General features: G+C 31.9%; 1 protein-coding gene across 1 annotated transcript; it reads left to right on the top strand.

The window, feature by feature from the left end:
- The first annotated feature begins 19,011 nt into the window (after window positions 1-19,011).
- LOC134258637 (tripartite motif-containing protein 2-like) lies at window positions 19,012-20,331 on the top strand. Its single transcript, XM_062741185.1, has one exon. The coding sequence runs from the start codon at window positions 19,012-19,014 to the stop codon at window positions 20,329-20,331; it is 1,320 nt and encodes a 439-aa protein (XP_062597169.1).
- Window positions 20,332-20,871: the final 540 nt, after the last annotated feature.

Below are 20,871 nucleotides of genomic sequence, written 5' to 3'. Positions count from 1 at the left end.
AAAAAAAACCCAAAACAAAACAGGTGCAGAGCGATCACGGACCTCCAAAACATCAGATGAGGGTTCAGGTGCCATAGAGGAATGAACATCCCCTGCCGACCGATCACACCCGCTCTGTGCTTCTTGTCAGTAAGCATTTGACTCAATGAAAAATTGTATTGCTGAAAAGGTCATAAATAAACTACTTGCATTTCACAGCAAGATTGTCTTTTCTGCTGATTTAACACTTACTCTATGCTTAAAAAATTACGTTTTATAGTAAATATAAAGTACATGAAGGTACGTGAACGTTGAGTGTTGGTTTTTATTAACTTTATGCTTTTTTCTTTTGTGGAACGTAGACTTATCATTTGTTTTTGGATCCAATCTTATCGTTAGTTTCATATATCTGAATCAACCACTAATTTATGACACCAAGACTTATCTAAGATTATTTTTTTCATTATTATACAATGAACATCGTTAGGGTATTTGACGCCGTTTTTACCACGCATTAATGCTGAGATTTCAAATGTGTTTGTATTTTGTTAACTGTTAAGCTTTACATTGAAAACCTATTATTTTCATTCAATGTTAATTGAATTCAATTTTTTTAAAATTAAGCCTTAACGACATTTTGCACAAAATGACTTTTCAAAAAATTTATTTTAATTTTGACAATATCGTAACGTATTAGATATTGTCATTTTAACAAATATGCGTTTTGTGATATACTTCATTTATTGGAATCTGCTTTTAACCGAATTTTAGCTATATATCTTATGATTACAGTGGTTGATGGTGGTTGGAGCTCATGGGGGGTCTGGTCATCCTGCACTAAAACCTGTGATACTGGTACGAGTTCTAGAAGCAGAAGCTGTACCAACCCTTCCCCACAAAACGGGGGGGGGGGGGGCAACTGCAGTGGACCATCGGAGGAAACTTTACTCTGTAATACCCAAGGATGCTAAGGTTATTAACAGAAATATTAATCCCTGACTTTCAACTAGGGAATAATCTTTTTTATTTCAATTTTTTGACAAGAGTAATATTCAGATTACATTTGCGAAAAGCCATAAATGTTTTATCTTTTACATTTTATTTTTTTTTTCCATTTGGACATAGTTTCAAAAATTCAAAAATAAAATGTATTATTTTAAAGACGTTATATTGCAAAATTTTCTAAAGTTGGAACATACATAGAAGGGGAATAGACCATGAATGAGAGGGAGAGGAACGATCTGATATGCTTTGAAATATAAAAGTTGGAAATATTGCCTTATTCTTTACTGAAAAATACAAAAAAAGATTTATATGACATTTAAATATATGCTCTGTTGGTCGGAAAAATATATATTGAGAAGTGATGTATATCAAATAAATATACTAAATCCCAAAACATTTAGAAAGGAAATTTAACAAAATCATATCCTTACAAGCCCTTACAACAGCCCCCACAAATACAATGTATCATTAAGTTAAATGCTGACTGTGATTTTTTCACACAAATTGTTACGCTATTATTTAAGCAATTTTAGTTTTCTCTGCTGCTCTGAATTTGTATTGTTTAATCAACATCTGATATCTATTACCGTTCCTTATCTTTATATATAAAATCATAAATAACAGTGCTACCAGGTTAATTCGGTCATTTTGGTTTATAATGGAATTTTTTTTAATATAGCTAGAGGAGAAAAAAATATCTGTCAACATGAAAAAAATATTTGTATACATGTGCATTAAAATCTTTTAAAGTGTAGCATTACATAATTTGGGCCTCTATACAAGTATCCCGATGTCGTTTTAAGAACCCTTGTACATGTATACTTAATTAAATTTTTTTAAAGAACATACATCGTATTTTTTTTCTGTGAAAACTCCTCAAGAAGAAACAATTAAAAGTTTTATGTTTCTATACAGGATGAGTATATGGTAAAAGAAGGGGATGAAATACTTTAATGATTTTGTGTACTCATTTTGGGATTTGGATTGACAGCCATATTTTGAGAGCTTTTGGACAGTTTTATCTGGCGTATAACTGTGTTGAACTGTCTAAAATTTTGTTAAGATTCTGCTTTGATGAAGGATTCAAGAGAATCTTGTTCAATAAAAGTAGTTTATTGTATTATATACATGATTTACTTGTATCGCGATACATTTGAGTTTGAATTAATGTGTGATTTTGCAATGCGGTTGTTGTCAGCAAATAAATTTATTATACAGCTGTATCAAACATCTCATTTTGTTTAGTTTCGCTATATACCTATTGATACATCAAAGGCAATTCTATAACCGAAATATGTTCATTAATCATTTGAATTTATGATTTTTTTCCTAAATTGGTAAGTATCTTTGTTGATAAATATAAAGTGACGATATATTTTATAACAAGTTCTTTACATTACCCTGAAATCTTTATATTTATTATTAGCAATCCAATTCTCTCAGAATACTTTTTCCCATTGAGCCTTTTTTAGCTCACCTGAGCCGAAGGCTCAAGTGAGCTTTTCTGATCAAAATTTGTCCGTCGTCTGTCGTTGTCGTTGTCGTCGTAAACTTTTCACATTTTCATCTTCTTCTCAAGAACCACTGGGCCAATTTCAACCAAACTTTATGAGCACAAAGTATCCTTGGGTAAAGGGGATTCAAGTTTGTTCAAATAAAGGGCCACGCCCTTTTCCAAGGGGAGATAATCATGATTTAGAGAAAAATTATTGGCATTTTAAAAAAATCTTCTCCTTAAGAACCACTGGGCCAGGAAAAATGAAACTCATGTGGAATCATCCTCAGGTAGAGTAGATTTAAATTTGTTCAAGTCATGACCCCCGGGGGTAGGGCGCGGCCAAAATGGCTGATCAAAGTTTTACATAGGAATATATAGGAAAAATCTTCTTCTCAAGAACCACTGGGCCAGGAAAGATGAAACTCATATGGAATCATCCTCAGGTAGTGTAGATTCAAGTTTGTTCAAGTCATGACCCCGGGGGTAGGGCGGGGCCAAAATGGCCGATCAAAGTTTTACATAGAAAAATATAGGAAAAATCTTTAAAAATCTTCTTCTCAAGAACCACTGGGCCAGGAAAAATGAAACTCATGTGGTATCATCCTCAGGTAGTGTAGATTCAAGCTAAGTTTGTTCAAGTCATGACCCCCTGGGGTAGTGAGGGGCCAAAATGGCCGATCAAAGTTTTACATAGGGATCTATATAGGAAAAATCTTTAAAAATCTTCTTCTCAAGAACCATTGAAACAGGAAAGATGAAAATCATGTGAAATTATCCTCAGGTAGTGTAGATTCAAATTTGTACAAGTCATGACTCCCGGGGGAAGGGCGGGGCCAAAATGGGCGATCAAAGTTTTACATAGGAATATATAGGAAAAATCTTAAAAAATCTTCTCAAGAACCATTGAAACAGGAAAGATGAAACTCATGTGAAATTATCCTCAGGTAGTGTGGATTCAAGTTAGTTCAAGTCATGACCCCGGGGTAAGGGTGTGGCCAAAATGGCCGACCAAAGTTTTACATAGAGATATATAGGGAAACCTTAATTTTTAAATCTTCTTTTCAAGTACTTCAAAGCCAGGATTAGTAATATTTGTATGGAATCATCCTCAGGTAATGTAGATTCTAGTTCATTCAAATTATGATCCCCTTTGGGGTTAAAATTCAACCCCCCCTTCCAACATAAATTAACTTTCAGTTCTGATCTGATATGTGTATTTTCCTAGCTGATGTGCTCAGGTGAGCGCTGTGGCCCCTGGGCCTCTGGTTTTTTTTTCATTTCCATGCTGTTGCTTGTCATTGTTTGCGTAAATGTATCTCTGAATATTTTTTAAGTAACAAAACTCTTATCTTCTCTAAAGAAATTACTTCATGTGTCCGTGATCGCATCACCGAAAAATTCATGTTACCGTGGTTTATGAACAAAATTTTGTTTGTAGATTTCTTAAAATCAAATTGTTATGTTGTCAATCATGTTTTATACAATAGATCCGTATGGTGGTATCCATAATGAAAACATCCATTTGTTTGCAATACTTGGCATACCAGGTGAAAAAATGCGAGAAGATCTGATTCGATGAAATGCATTTTCAGAGTCGAATATTAAACAGAGGTATTGTGCAAACAAATTGTCTAAAATGAAATTCGAACCAAAGTTGATAGACACTCATGTAGGACGATATTCGTAAAAACATGTTTTCAATATCCCGAATGTTTAGACTTGTACATGTACACACACTAACGGCAAGTCCTCTGCATCAAATCATACTAAAGTAGTATAAATGTAAAGCATAGGAGTCTCAGGAGGTAATCTGATTTACAATAAGGCTGATTTTGAGAAAAAAAAACTCAGTTGACAAGTTTTGCTTTCTGGAGATTTTCATTATGTACATTGTGATGAAAAACAAACTTCACCTATTAAAATTTATCAATATTACAAAATAAATATTTAGAATATATACTGAAAGGAAAAAGAAAGGCATGAGAGCATGATATTCGAAAATATTTTGACTACGTCTCTGAAATTATGAACATTTCTCAGAAGTGTATTTAGGTTACTTTCCACTGAAATCGCTGGTTAAAACTATTCAACCATGAAATATATGGTGTAACGTGGGGAAAGTGTTAAAAAGCCAAAAAACAAAACGCGTGCAATTTGATGATGGATATTTACCTTAGACAGTCCTTTATTAAAAAAAAAAACAAACAGAATGAAACATGTGAGGGGGGGGGGGGGTGGTAGAGTAGTCCACAATAAAAGATTAAACATATCCCTATCTCTTTCAAGGTAGATCGGGTTTACTAATGCATTTAAGTTTTTTTTTAACCATACCTTCTTTTCTTGAATCCAGTCGAGTCGACCACAGAGACTGTTAAGAAGAGCCTGGTAACAGTCGTTAATCCACTACCCGCAGTCCTCAATGGCGGCACAGTTTCCGTCTTTTAATATTGGTCATTGTCTTTGTCCGGAGTGCTGAAGTACATAAGGGAAAGGACAGTTGTAGGAGTCCCGGTGTTTAACATAGCATTCATTAAAGAGTAAAATAACTAAAATGATGTATACATTGTGAACTGGTCACATGTAGGTATTAATGTATCTGACAAAGCATCGCCTACATAGTCAAAAACATATAAGTGCAGATGTACATAGTGAACAGGTATCCAAGGTATCTAACATAGTTTCACGTACAGATTTGGATAATAAATGCAAGTTACATTGTGAAAATGTTCAGATGTACATGTATGTATAAAAGTATCTAACAAGGCATTGCCTAAAAATTTAAATAATAAAAGTGAGGCCCATTGTGAACTGTTCAGATGTACATGTATGTATACAAGTATCTAATACGGCATTGCCTACATATCTATATAAAAAAGTGAGGCACGTTGTGAACTGTTCAGATGTAGGTATCAAAGAATCAAACAAAACATTGCCTATTGATATAAAGCAAAGTTATACAACACACGCAAGAATCGTTTCTGAGTGATTGAATATCTAAAAAATACCTTTCTAAATTGATTTCTTTGTTTTAAACATGCAATCTTGTTTGCAGCTTTTAGCTATGTTCGTACGACAAACAATGCAAGCTTTGCAAAGTTTGAGCATGATTTGATGGAAGATTCAATTACATTCTCAGAAATTAATATTTTCAATACCCGACATTTCTCATCTCGTTAGTACATGTATCAACTTATAAAACGTATGTCGTGTCATCTTTTACGCGTTTTTATCTATAAACGAGACACTAACATAGTATCACTTAACTGTATTTAAAAAAAAAGAATACTAGTACACAAATTAAAAATGAAAAAAAATATAGAGAGAAAATTAGACTCATTCGTTCCTTTAATCGTCCTATTACTCGTTCTTTCACTCTTTCACTTAAGTTTTCAGTAATTATTTCTCTCACTTGTTCGCTTATTTGTTCTATCACTTTTCACTCACTCTTTTATTATACTTATGGGTAACCTAGATTTCCTGCTGCACTTCCCGCCAGATAAAGTTTATATTTGTTTAATTCGTGATCAACGAAGAATCGATCATACAGCTCATAAAATGTGGTGCCCTTCACAAGTGTGATAGATATATAAAGAGAGGGTGTGTGTCTTTTAGTCAGCTGGTGGATTACGTCAGTTCCTGTTTAGAAAGTATTTAAAATGAATTAATAAGTGTGCGGCGATAAAAGTACATGTAATTATAATTATTACGTCTTATTTTGTTATAGTTGAAATTCTATTCATTCTAAATGAAGTCACTAGCAACAATATCTAATTATAGATACGTGAAATATATATATTGTCAGCAAATCATATTAAAATGAATAATAAATATATTACGTGGCTTATTTAAGAGTGGGTCTAACTTTCATATCCATCGATCCAGGTTTTCTTCTCTGGAGCACCGAAACCATTTTTAAAATCCAAATTTTTTTAATTGAAGCGTAGGGATCCATCGATTATCTTTTGGATTGCCTTTAAATTATGATAATGTCTCCATTCTTAAATATTTTGGCTGATTTTTGATTAGGTATATATTTGATTCTATTCAAATTTCTTTTTCTAATGAGAGAAGAGGTCATTTGCAAAATATGTTTTTTTTTTTACTTATTTAAACCGTCATGATAGCTCAGTCTGTAGAACGAAAGATCAGTGATTGGAATGTTGGAAGTTTGTATCTCGGCCATTACATGCCTAAGTCAAAAAAGTAGATAGTAGCAAAGTTTCTTCGCCGTTTTGCGCTAGCTAGGTACTATGGAGTGTAGGTTGTGGGTCCTGCGAATGAAACCATTCAAACTCTGCATCGTGGCGTTGGCATGCATGACAAATATCTCTTACTGCTCAATGGGCTTGTGTGCCGAGTAAAGTTCAAAATTCGATGTCCTACAACGGTATATGGCGGTGTGTCTATATGAGTGAAAATTCATATTTTCATATTTAGTGATGGAACTTAAAACAACATAGTTACATTGAAAAAAAAATTATTTTGATTTCTTTTCAATCGATAATTATGTCAAGGTAAAAATATAACAAAGGAATAATATTTAATTTTAATTCCATCTTTCTAAATATGTGATTCATTTTTTTTTTTACTTTATCCAGCATCAAAATGCAAATGCAAGTTTTCAAAATGATAACAAAATTCTGCATATTCTTCCTTTAGAAAATCTTCAGCGGAGTTTTATTTCAGTGATACTAACAAGTTTCCTTGTGTGGTGAATAGACCTATAATCACCTAAGGCAACTAAAACATGCCATTACACAATTTAAAACATCTTTTGTATAAAGTATGTTCAATTCATTCTTTGTACAAGTTAAAATAAAAATAGGACTCGACATTACTCAACATGAATCAACTAGCTATACTACATCAATATATAATGCATTATTTTTGTGCTTACTTAGAAAGTTGTCTTAATCGTTAAAAAAATCGATCTTTTATAAAGCTTATGCGCCCACTTTGTAGCTTACACAAAAATAAGTACATACCGCCCACCCTCCACCCATGCTTTGCATGTCACAGTAAACTCGGATAGCACGAAAGTCGTTCTGAAAGGGATGGATTCCATACACGTCTGAGGTATTGTAACCTGAAGACTTCAGCCGTATCAATCAATTAATCAATCAATCAGTCAGTTAATTCGCTCAAACCATAAAATATGGTACATAAGGAACACAGAGTATTTATCATATCTATCAAATCGTCATAGGTAGATTTAACATGCTTGTATATACATGTACATGGTAAAAAAGAAAAATATCAACAACTGAATCTAAAAATTATAGACATATAGTAATAACAGGGTGTTTGTATTCAATGCAAGGAAAAACAACACCATGTTGACAATATTATAATAGGGAACAGACTGTTTCAAAGATTTGTAGATAAATCTACAAAGATTTCTCAAATATTTAATATTTGAATCTTCCATGAGTTCATACAACTTTATAACACTTTGTTTTCGCTGTTACTCTGATATAAAAAAATCTTAATTTCTGAAAAAAGCTTTGCATTCTATAATGCAGTGATATTCATCATCCATTTTTTTTCTAATTTTCATTGTACATATACTCTTTCATGTAGTGGGGTGCAACAACATCTCCCTGTTATACAGGTAGATTGTTATCTAAAGAAGGAATTTTCATCAGAAAATTTCTTTATCTTAGGTTAAAATTTCAATATAGCCTTCAAATCTGCAAGAAAAATGTGTTAATCTGACTTTAAGAAGAAACATTAATGTCATTAACCATTTTTGATTAAATTTTTTTAAATATAGCATTTACTTAGCTTGACCATAACTTGTTTGTGTCGTATAGCGGGTATATATGCGAGTCCACAATTATTTTAAATCACTTAAATACAACTTATTTTCATTCTACATTTTTGAATACAATGGTCAATGGTTTGCATCTTTCCTTTTAAATTATATCAAACCTTTTTGAATGAAGTAAATTGCACTTGTATACCCAAACTGAACACTATTCTATTTTGTAAGTCTTAGTATATTTTTTAATATCCGTTTATGTTAAACACTCGTATCGTGTTCAATGATAGTGGTCATTTTAAAAATTACCAATGTCAAGATTTACTTCACCAATACCAGAAAAATGCATATGGAATGTAATTTGTTGAAGTGAAATTAAAAACGTATCTTCCGGGTTTTCCATCACAGTGACTACATAAAACTATTATTAAAAGCTTAACGACCCAAATTACTTATAAGAACGAGACTATTTGGTGAAAATAAAACTTTAAACATTTAATCGATTTAATGTATGCTGATTACGCAAAAAAGAATAATTACCATTAAATAAAACTATTTTTTTCAATTTTTCGTGTCATAACTTTAGGAAATGTATTTAAGAGCAACCCAAGCTACATGTATACTGTATAACCTGTATCAGAGCAGCCTAGCCTTTATAAACCGCAAATCGGTTTATACAGAACATAAACTGCTCGAACACAGGATATACCATAAAACATGTAGCCTTGTTTTCTATTTAATTCATCCCTTATAATTTAATTTTCAATTGCAATCAGTGCGTGTAGAAAAAAAAAAATTCTACGTTAAAATGCTTCAAAATTGTTAATATTTCAAACGTAAATTCAAACGAAATGATATTTTGTCGATGAAGGCAAAAATGGTCAATATACTTTTAATCACTTTTTTTCGCGATAACTTTATTTTCGCGTTATTACACGACACAGTGTGCTCGCCAAAATATATTTCTTGCGTATAATAGTATTTCTTAAGATGATATAGAGCAATAACCACAATTCGTGAAAATTTTGTTTCCCCAATCAAGAGTCAATGACAATCTCGCGAAAATAAGGTGTCGCGAAAATTTAGTGATCTACAGTAGTCAAAATAAGCACGTCGTCAAAATTTCCACATTTACAAAATAAAAGAAAAGTGTTATATTACTTGGCAAGAACATTTTTTCAATCAAAAATAAAATCCATTTTGAAGCATATACTTGTTGACCAAAAACACAAACATTTTCAAGATGACAGAGGTCTTAATTATCTGTCTCCTGAGCTGTGGAATCGACTTTTCTAAGAAAAAAATATCAAAGAACAGGGTACGGTATATATAACGAGGGGGCCCTGTCTCAATTTGATTGAAGTTTCACAAGACGAAAGACCACCTTTAAGCAATCGCTTAATGGTAGCTTAATGGTAACTTAATGGTGTCTTAAAGAAGTTAATTCCTTTAAGCCACCATTAAGCCACCATTAAGCCACCATTAAGCTAGACTTACAGGTGCTTAATGTCCAAACTTCATTAAGCTACCATTAAGCCACCATTAAGCTGAGCTTAATGGTGACTTAATGGTCAACCCTCATTAAAAGTTTTACGCATCTTATATAGAATCTTTGAACTAACTTTTAGTTATTCTTTCATTCATTCATTCAGGTGAAAACACGAGTTTTTTGTCAACATGCATAAACTTGATCATTGGGAACGAATTTAGCTAATAGCCACAGGGGCTTGCTCGAGGTTTCTAATTTTTTCTTAAAATCATTTACAGTGATAATAAAACAAGACATCCTGTATCAGAACTGTATATTTGTTATTTTTTTTAATTAACCATTATTACATGCATTGTTTTTATTTTTAGTGTATATGATTTTTAAAAATAAATAATTATTACACACCGTGAGCAAGTCCTTGTGAAATATCTTAAATTTACATTTACCAAAAATCAATTTGTTTTTAGAATTATCTATATTCATGAACACAAAATATATATTACTTTTTAAAAACAAAATGGTCATTTTATTTCATATGTTAAAAGAAACATTCCGCTACAGAATTCACAGGAATATAACTATTTAATCCCATGAAAAAATCTTTGTCCTTTTTTTTTTTTGGGAGGGGGGGGCTACTGGTATACAAATGTTTAGTTTTCAAAGCCGGATTGACTTTTACCATGAAAAACTTTTTAATGGCTTTTACATCATGAATAATTCTAATTAATTAATTTTTTTAATAATGCAGCGGTAAGTATCTGTCAAAATCTAGTCGGTCTTCAATAATTGTTATTTCGAAATCGATTTTCAGAGGAACGGCCGATCACATTAAACATGACATCCGACCAGATGTATACACATTGAGAAACGGGGTAGGACTAACAGATAATCCGTGTACAGTAAACCGACTGGTCAGACAATAGACCTTAATTAGGTGTCACCCCGTCCCCGTTTAACTAACAGGAAACTATACATACACAATACCACGTACACTAACAGATTTTAATGATCAATTATTTTTAAAAAATTAAATTTAACGCAAGCATATAACAAATTAAAAATTATGATTTATCGTAAAAAGTCAATTATTTTGATACCCATTATGATACAAAAAGAATTGAAACTGAATATGATATTCTAAAAAAAGTTTTTGTAAACGTAATTAACCAGGTAACTCTTACGCGAGGATTGTCACTAAATTGTTGACACAGAAACCGTTAATATCCGCAGTATATTAAAAAAAAATAGTAGAATCTGGTTTATTTTTTTTTCCTCTTTCTTTTTCGATGATAGACTTTTGTGTTTTATTTAATTTATCTTCAATCATGATTTAATGCTTACATTTCGAAAATTTTCGAATAACACTAACAGAGCGAAGAACTCAATCACATTACATCAAACTAAAATCCGAACTCAGTGTAGCAATATATATATTAATGTGTTAAGACCCACAAATAAAATTGTTTATATTTTGATTAATAAATCAATTCAAGACGTTTGGAAATGTTCAACAAAATTCTTGTAAAAACCTTTACAAGTCCAAACAAATTTTGAAAAAAATAAAGGTTAAATATTTAATATTTTCCCTTCTTAATCAGGAGCGGCGTTAGCGTAATGGATAAGGTGTTCGCCCTTCAAACCTAAGGACATGGGTTCGCGCCCCCACTGTGGCGATTTTTTTTTTTGGATTTTGAATTTCGTTCTTTTTCATTATTTTTACCAAATCAAGATACAAGCGAACTCTACATTTGTAATAATGATATGATAACAAATCACTATAAAAATAATTTTTCACCCATATAAACAATATAATCGACTGCGTAATGTGACTTAATGGTGGCTTAATGGTGGCTTAATGGTAGCTTAATGGGGTTTGGACATTAAGCACCTGTAAGTCTAGCTTAATGGTAGCTTAATGGTGACTTAGTGGTGGTCTAAAAGTTACCATTAAGGACCTGTAAGCCACCATTAAGCTACCATTAAGCCACCATTAAGGACTTTGAGTTGGCTTAATGGTAACTTAATGGTGGTGTAAATGTAACTTAAAGGTGCTTAATGGTGACTTAATGGTGACTTAAAGACAACCAGTAAACCACCATTAAGGACCTATAAGCCACCATTAAGCCAGACTTAAAGGGTGTGTTTCATCTTGTGTTTTTTACAAACATGCCTGCAATGTGTCCTTTAAAATTCATTTCATTTTTTGTAATTATCTCATATCGTTTTTCCGCCAGAGGTATTGAAAAATGGTGCATTTTCTTCAGTAATTCCACATTTTGACGTAACGTCATTACCACGTTACTGATTTTAACGTTACGTTAATTGAAATCTGTTAATTCTCTTAACCGAAAACTATTTACCCCGGTACTTAATCCTGCAAATATTCCAGTAAACCATTTTGAACTTTCTTCAATCCATGCGATATATCGTTGATAGTTTGAAATAGTTAAATAATTCTCAGAAATATGTAATTTTTAAAAAAAAACGATTGTACCAGACAAGCTACGAAACTTGATTCATCCAGATGAAATGAGCTCGAGGCGAGTACTTTAAAAATTAAACGTATTGTTAATGAAATTAGATTTTTTTTTTTTTGGCAATGAAAAAGCTATAGACCGAACTCCCCCTTTCCATTCCAACAAATGGCGGCGCTATAAATGTTGGGTCTTTTTTATAAACATATTAATTACTCCCTATTTCGAGGTTATAGGATATGCCTTTTTTCAATTTTTCTTGAAAAGTTGGAGGGTATATAGTGATCGGAGTGTCCGTCCGTCTGTTACTCTTTGTGGGTACCTCTTTTTTTTATTTGCCGTTGGAAAACCAAAATATGTGTCGGGTCAAGAGAAAAAAAGAAGGTGACAATGGCAATATGTTATTAAGATTCTGTGAAAGCTTCATCGAATTTCACTCAGTGGTATGAGAGGAGTTGCGGATAAGAGATGAGTATCCCAAAGCGTAACAGACAGACTTACGTACAACTGGAACCCAGAATTTAGTAGTACTGACTAATGAGCATAATTTACTAAAAATTGTCGAAATGAATATATTACATTGAAATATTATGTAACTTTTGTGTATGATTTAGTTGGTTTATCAACGTATTTTAAGCTATGGAAGTCTGTGCGTTTTGTTTTCAAAGCATTGATGTTGGCTGTAATTGATCGATCAATTGTCATAGTCAAGTGGATATCAACAGAAAATAGGAAATGACTGTCTCTAGTTTGAAATCAAATTCTTAATATAAACTTGTTCATTTGTAGTCATTATAATACATGCTGATAACCAGTACTCGCCTTGTTTTATATATTTTCCTATTTAAATGAAGACAAAATCAAAATAATCGTAATGCAGAATAACAAGAAACTCATATTTAAAAAATATCAAAATTCACTTCACGTCCCTTTTCTTCATTATCCTTTATTATAACTTTCTGGAAAATTCTTTAAAATATACGTAACCTATGACATATATTACTTGACTATACAACTATATATACTTAGACAACAGCTGATGAAGCATTAACAATTATTTTGCTTTACAATACCTCCTAAATATGAATGTTTATATATAGTTGATAGATGTTAATAACAATAATAACTTTCTGTAACGAATAATTATCATAAACGGACATGGACATCTTTAAAATTCAGTTCTGATGTGTACCATTTTGTTGAAATTCTTTTAGATCTTAACAATATTTTGTCTGATACATTCGTTTTAACAAAAATAATTTTTGAAAAGCAATTTAATGTTTTATAAAATGTCTTGATTATTTTCTGAAAAAAATCCTAATTCAGCTAAATACATCAATTGTATGAAGCGGAAGAGGAAAAGCGGTGTATCTTGTCCAAAAACAATGCATGATTATGCGTGTTTTTATTTCTTTACTAACAAATTCATGTAATTGATATGTTAAAATTGCCCTCACTTTTTGTATAAAGAAAAAAGTTAGTTACAATTGGGAACAGTTAATCTTTATTTAAACAAATATAATTGGTTGATTGCACTAATTTTCTTTTAAAATATCGTAGTAATTGCCGAAAACGCTCACAACTGTAGCCTTACCAAACTTTGTCAAAATTATATTATTTCGTTTCCTAAAGTTTCTTGTAAACAACAGTTGCAGGTCCATGGATTTGATAACAGGGGAAGGGTAGCATTGAAGGCAGGGTGTCTGAGGTAGAGCTGCGTTGAAGCCCGAGGGTATATTCCTGACGGGGTCCGGGTAACGAATACTTTTATAATATGTATTTCCCCTTTACTTTAGAAAACCAATCGTGACATTGCAGGAGTTTATGACTACATATTTTCATGTATGGCGGCTAAATAACATTTAGGAATACCTCGTACCATACAGGCAAATCTACATGTTTGTGTGTAACGCTAATCACAGAAAAAAATAAAGGACTTCGATGTAATTCTTTTTTTCAGCTTATAAACTAAACTGTACAAAACTGAAGTTAAATACTTGTTTTACAAAATACAAACATTTTTAAAAATCAAATGGGGGTAGGAAGAAGCCCAATACACCAGCCCTGTATCTACCTTAGAATTGCATGTTTATGATTTAAACCTGTCTTGAAAACAATGCTGTCAACATTCTGATCAGCATGATAAATGTTGAACCTAAATCATACTCAAGAAAGCTGAATGATTGTTTTCAATAGAAAGTTGAAAAAAAATTTTTTGTCTTGAACAGTAAAGTCATTATCACGTCCATTATGAAGGAGATGCTCGTTTTAATCAAAGGTACATGTATAAATGTAAATTAATCCTCTGCTGAAGATTATGCTGAAGAAAAATTGCAGATGAAAATATTTCGTTTTTGACTAGATGTGACTTTTCCTTCATAATAAAATTTATGCTTTTAAAGAAATTTATTGTTTAAGTCCGAATCTAAAAGTTTTATTATCTAATCTTTACTTTTACAGAAATCTATTGTTTGAATCTGTATCTGAATGCAATTCAAAGGCAGATACAGGGCTGGTGCGTCGGGCTCCCCCTACCCCCATTTGATTTGAGGGATTACATCAGTACATGTCATTCAATCTTAAATTCTTAATACATGCTTTTTTTTGGTCATTGTAAAAGAATTTGTTTTCGAAAATTCATGAATTTTAAAAAAAAACATCGATGATGTGTTACTTGGTATTTCAGAAATTCACCTGTAACCTTCTACAAAAAATTCTTTTAGCTCTTATCATATTACGACATTTCGTTTGTACAAACGTGTTTTTTTTTAAATACATGTAATGATACTTTACACTCTATATGATATAAAATAGACAAGGAAGACGAAAAGAAGAGTTATAGGACAGCATTAAATATCCCTGTGTGCATCATGTAAGTATGAAACAACATTTAGTTCATCAATAATTCAAATAATTATTGAAACAATATTTCTTGACTGTGCTATTTATAAAATTTGAAATTGGTAATAGAGGTATTCTATGTTAATATTTATGTTCTATGTGTAGCTAGATAACCGTTGTTCATAATTGATAATTGAAAGAATTTTTTTTAAAGTGGTTTCTGTCATATAAATATTCATGTTTATTGATTCAGGAATATTTAATTGACTGTGCAGTAATTAGTTTAATGTTATATCAATATTGCTTTATCGATTCAGCTGATGAATGACTCTTTTGTCATTTTTTTCTTTAAGAAACTAAACGTTTAAAGACTTAGACAATGCTAATACAATTATCATTAAATAAGAATATATTAATTAATCAATCCTGACTAATTTCCCAAAATTCCTTGATCTGTCTCATAGGATTTTATAAAGGTGATATGATATACAGCATACACTAACAAAGAACATTGTGCGATCCATATAAGTTTTTTAAGTTGTTTATCAGCTAAACGTTTAAGGATTTGAATGTATGCGTTGATATCAAATGACAATAATTGCTTTCATATGAGTTTCTACAAAGGAGACGCCAGGTATTAGTTTTTGACGTATGGCAGACACTCGAATATTTGGTTTAATATTTTTGAAACAGGAGATATTGTAAAACAGACCAGTTTTAAACCCCTACTCATATGCATGAAATGTAAAATGACTTAAAGACGCACAAAAAGTTTACATTGTGAACATAATATTTCCTTTTATAATTACACTTTTAAAAAGATGCAGTGTGTACTTTTATAAAGTCAAGAGACCGATGAATACCATTTTCAGGTGAAATTTTTTTCTATAAAACAATAAAGGTTTACTAAAAATATTACTTCATTCATGGACCTATAACCATCAAAGGTGGTACCAGGCGCCATAAAGGAGTGAGACCCCTGCTGATCGGTCACACCCGCCGTGTGCTCCTTGTCATGAACGGGAAATGACGGAAAAATCCGTCATCAATTTATTGTATAAATAATTGACTAACAATTAATATAAAAATGTCAGTTAGCATTACTCAATGATAGATTGTATTTGCTGACAAGGTCATTGTATCGACCAAAAAATCTATTGAATTCCGAATGCATTTTTGATTTACTTTTTTTAAAGACTACATTGTACATATTTAGATATTCTCAATATGTTACTTAAACATCTTTTCACTATCAAATCTATGGTACGTGAACTTATTTGAAGATTCATAAAATTCTAAATGATTAATCTGTCAATGTACTTGTTTCATAATATTTGTGATTTCAACACCATCTCAGATTTGATTTTATCTAATACACCTGATATAACAAAGACCAATGTTATTGCCATTTTTAAAAAGTAGAATACATGCATTTGTACGGAGTGTAAATTTTTGTCCATGTACCTGTAACCAGATAAAATACTTCATGCATGAAGAATAGGATACATGTAAATGACGTATTTAAACAGAAGACCTCTCTCAAGAGAGAGTACAGTTTCAGACTAATATAATAATACATTACTACGAGTGTGGGATAGTGAAATTCCACCGAGGGGACAATTCATGGTCTAGAACGATTCTTTGCCGAGTCCTAGACCGTGAATCTTGGCCCCCTCGGTGGAATTTCACTATTCCAGCACGAGTATTTAATGAATATTTTTTATCGCATTATATTATCTAAAATAAAGGTTTGTAAATGACGAAGCCATAGGGCTAATATATATTCTTTTAGTTTTCCATTTAATTAAAAATCCAAATACACCATCGGAGAGAGCATACCTGAAAATGGTTTACACTTAATGTAAACTGATAAAATGAATTTCAGTCCAGGTAAATTAATTAGATAGATAAAAACTGTGAATAAAAAAATTATCTATCCGATAGTGTACACATTCATTCTAGAAGAATACTTCCGCGATCTAAGAATAGTGCCATTTGAAAATTGATAAAACGACAATATTTTGAATGAAAATAAGTTTGTTTTAATGAGTTAAATGACAACATTTTAAGTAAATGTGACATTTTTTAACATTTTACAATTTCTTTATATGAAGACGGAATATTAACGTTATCGTTCGCGGCGTAGTAACACACAGTGTAAGACAGAAATATCTCACACTGCTGTCTCACACCGGACAAGTCAATCTGTCACTCGTGATTATGATAGAAAAATATGGCACTGTTGGTCATTTCAAATGCTAGATTTTTCCATGCATGAGAGGTATAAAAGAAAATATATTATCATACACCTTATATTATCTTTTTTCTTATTTGATTTCTAAATAATAAATGAGACTTCATGAACTAGTATATTTTCTCGTTTATATTCTGAAAAAAATCAGGATTAATCATTCTTCAGTGAATCATTTTCACACAATGTAAATCTCATACATCTGCCCGAAAATATCTAAAAAAAAAAAATGTTTCCTGTGAATCTTACTCAAAATATCAAGATATAATGTAGTTGAGGTCTGTGAAGATAATTTTCTTAAGAAAAAAGACTCTTTTGAAAAATAATTTGAGGCTTCTTTCTGATAAAAATTGGAAATATTCCAGTCTGTATTTTCAGACCTGCCCTAGTAAATGCCTAATCATCAAAGTCGTAATTTATCAAATTTTAAAGTTTTTTCAAGAACGTAATTTTTTCAGTCCACAAGTAAAAAAAAGTCAAATCTTTTTTAAAAGTTTATCCTTTTTTGTCACTTTGGAAAGCACTACAGATATAAAGCATTAGAATCTGAAAAGTTATAGAGGGAACATAATGAGAACAATGGCCGTGGTCACAATTTTCTGCAGAAAAATAACCATTTGTATAAGGTATTTTCATACCTTATTTTTATAATTTTAAAGTATAACAAATTAATGACGTTATATGTAAGGAATACTTCTTTTATTTAAAATTCTTTGATTTTTTTTTGAAATTTTGAAAACTTTAAAAGATAGAAAAGGCGACTTTGAAAACTTTTCAAAGATGTCAATATTTAGACATACATCGTAGTAAACGAGCACTTATGTCAAATTTCAAGTTCATCCTTGTTTGACATACTGGAAAGATTTACAGATTTTAGACATCAGTTAACTGACGGACATTTGTCATTCTAATTGTTAGTCCATTATTTATACACTGAAATGACGATGGAGTTTTCCGTTATTTTCCGATCATGACAAAGAGCACACGGTGGGTGTGCCGGTCAGCAGGGGGTGCTCACCCGATTCCACTTCTGATGATTTTGTGATCCGTGTTTGTTCTGCTCCTGTTCTGTATTTTTTATGGACTTCAGATCTTAAATACTATTCGTTATTTCCATATATATCATGAGAACATATTTTGGTAAATATATAAGTTATAGATTCTTCATAGGGTTAAGAAGATATTTGAATAAGAAGTCCAATTTAATTTAGATTTGGACTGTAGTACATAGATAATAAAACGTACAAATTGTAGCATATTATATCATACTTTATCTGGTTGTGTATTGCATTTTTTTTTAGGTCTTCCCCAACAAAATTTACAATGGATGCACGATACTGGGCCCAAGATGTCTTGCGTTGTGACCTATGTGAGACTCCCGTTCCCCCAATGTACTGCGACTTATGTCATGTCAAACTCTGTAAAGGTTGTGTAGGGGAGCATCTCTCTGATTTATCTACAGAACATAAAGTTGTGCCTTATAAGCAAAAGGCGTCGCTCATAAATTACCCAAAGTGTAGTAGCCATACAAAAGAGCATTGTGAAAAACATTGTTTGAATTGTGAAATTCCTGTTTGTTCTCTCTGCCTTTCAACAAATGTGCATAACGGTCATGTTTTGCTCTCTCCATGGGAACTATTTGAACATAATCAAAAATTAATTCAAGTTGATATCAAAGAGTTAGAAAATTTGATACAATACCAATATACAGACATGAAAAAAGAAATAAAGGACAGAAGAGAGCACTTAGAAAAACACTACACCCTTCTGACGAAAGAGGTCACCGAACAAGGAGAAAACTGGCACAAAGAAGTTAACATTATTGTAAATGAACGGAAATTTGAAATTCAAGAAATGAAAACAAGGCATTTTGCTGCCTTACAAGAGGAGGAAGATGAAATCAAACAGAGCATTTCAAAAGTAGATGAGGGCATACAAACTTTGAATAAATTACTAGATTCCAACGACGTGTCTCAAACCATGGCTTACATATCAAAAAACGCTGATCTAAGGAAAATGCCCCCAAGAAAAGGGATTACTTTACCAAGTTTTACTTCAACTCTTAAGGTCGACAGGGTGCAGCTTCGTCGTATGTTTGGTTCCTTGTCACCATTAGCTATTACAACAGAAGAGAGGGATGACTTTGATACACAAACAGCTGGTACAACCGCAACTGTTAAAAGAATGCTTGAGGAATCAAAGCTTATCACCACCACAGATACTGAATATAAATTTCCTGTAAACCTACAAAGTATTGCTTGTCTTGACGAAGAAACATTCTGGGCTGGCGGAAAAGATAAATCAATTAAACTCTATAATTTCAATGGCAATCTAATGAAAGCTATTCAAACCAGATCAAGTAACCTTCCGGGTGATATAGCTGTGACAGGAATTGGTGATTTGATTTATACAGATCCAGATACAAAAACTGTCAACATAGTAAAGAACGAGCAGATCCAGGAAGTAATCAGATTAAGAGAATGGAAACCACACAATGTCTGTAGTACCATCTCCGGTGACCTCCTCGTTTCCATGGAAAGTTGTGATAAAAGACCTTCCAAAATTGTTCGTTACTCGGATTTTAAAGAAAAGCAAACCATTCAATCTGATATTGATAATAAACCTTTATTTTCAACTTATCATCTGAAATACCTTTGTGAGAATAAAAACCGAGATATTTGTGTTTCCGACTTCGGTGGGCGTGTTGTAGTTGTGATCAATCAAGCAGGTCGAGTACGATTTAGATTCTTTGGTCATCCTTTTCACGCTAAAGGATCATTTCAGCCACTCGGAATCGCAACGGACTCCATAAGCCACATATTGGTAGCGGATTACAACAGTCACTCTATTCATGTTCTTAACAAAGACGGTGAATTTCTCTGTTATATTAACAGTTGCAATTTAGACTTTCCCTGGGGTCTATGTGTTGACATCAAAGATAATCTTTTTGTGGCTGAGTGGCATAGCGGTCAGGTGAAGAAAATCAAATATTTGTCCGATATGTATCAGCTACGTCATTATTGTTTCCTATGAAACAAGAGTTGTATTTTACAGTTAAATCTTCTTTGAATTTCTTTAAAAAGCCCATTTCAAAATTGCAATGAAGCTGAGTAAAGTTTTAGTTGGGTATGACATTTATCGCAAGGCTCCGGGATAAAACAAACAACTCGTTGGATAAAAATGATACCCAACTACAAATCATGGAAAATCTTATATTTATAAAAGCATAATTTCACTTAAATTGTAACGCGTCATGTGATGGGGTAAAAGACATTGTGTATATCTGGTATTCTTCTTTCTAATAAACGTCTCTCAGTAAAAAGTTGCATATCATTTAACGACAACTAATTAAAAATAATTAAAGCCAGACATATAATTGAGTCAATGGTAAGGTTACTCAGTGCAGGTAGTATATCTGATGCTGAAAATATGTTTCACCAACGTTCAAACTCATTATTAACGTATTAATTAAGTAAGATCGAAAATAAGTCAACTTATGTATTTTTATATTTCAATTTTATTATGATTCAGTTTGTGAAAGTTTTATAAACATTTTTATCAGATATATGAAGA

Source organism: Saccostrea cucullata, unplaced genomic scaffold (genome assembly GCF_032062105.1).
Source record: "Saccostrea cucullata isolate Sc308-1 unplaced genomic scaffold, CSIRO_AGI_Scuc_v1 ctg3183, whole genome shotgun sequence".
Classification (NCBI taxonomy): Eukaryota; Metazoa; Mollusca; class Bivalvia; order Ostreida; family Ostreidae; genus Saccostrea; species Saccostrea cuccullata.
Note: the sequence above shows the minus strand (reverse complement) of the source record. Positions and strands in the feature narration are given on the sequence as shown.

What these genes read in the sequence shown, in the direction of transcription:
- LOC134258637 (XM_062741185.1), top strand. Translation starts at nt 19,012, where the DNA reads ATGAAAAAAGAAATAAAGGACAGAAGAGAGCACTTAGAAAAACACTAC.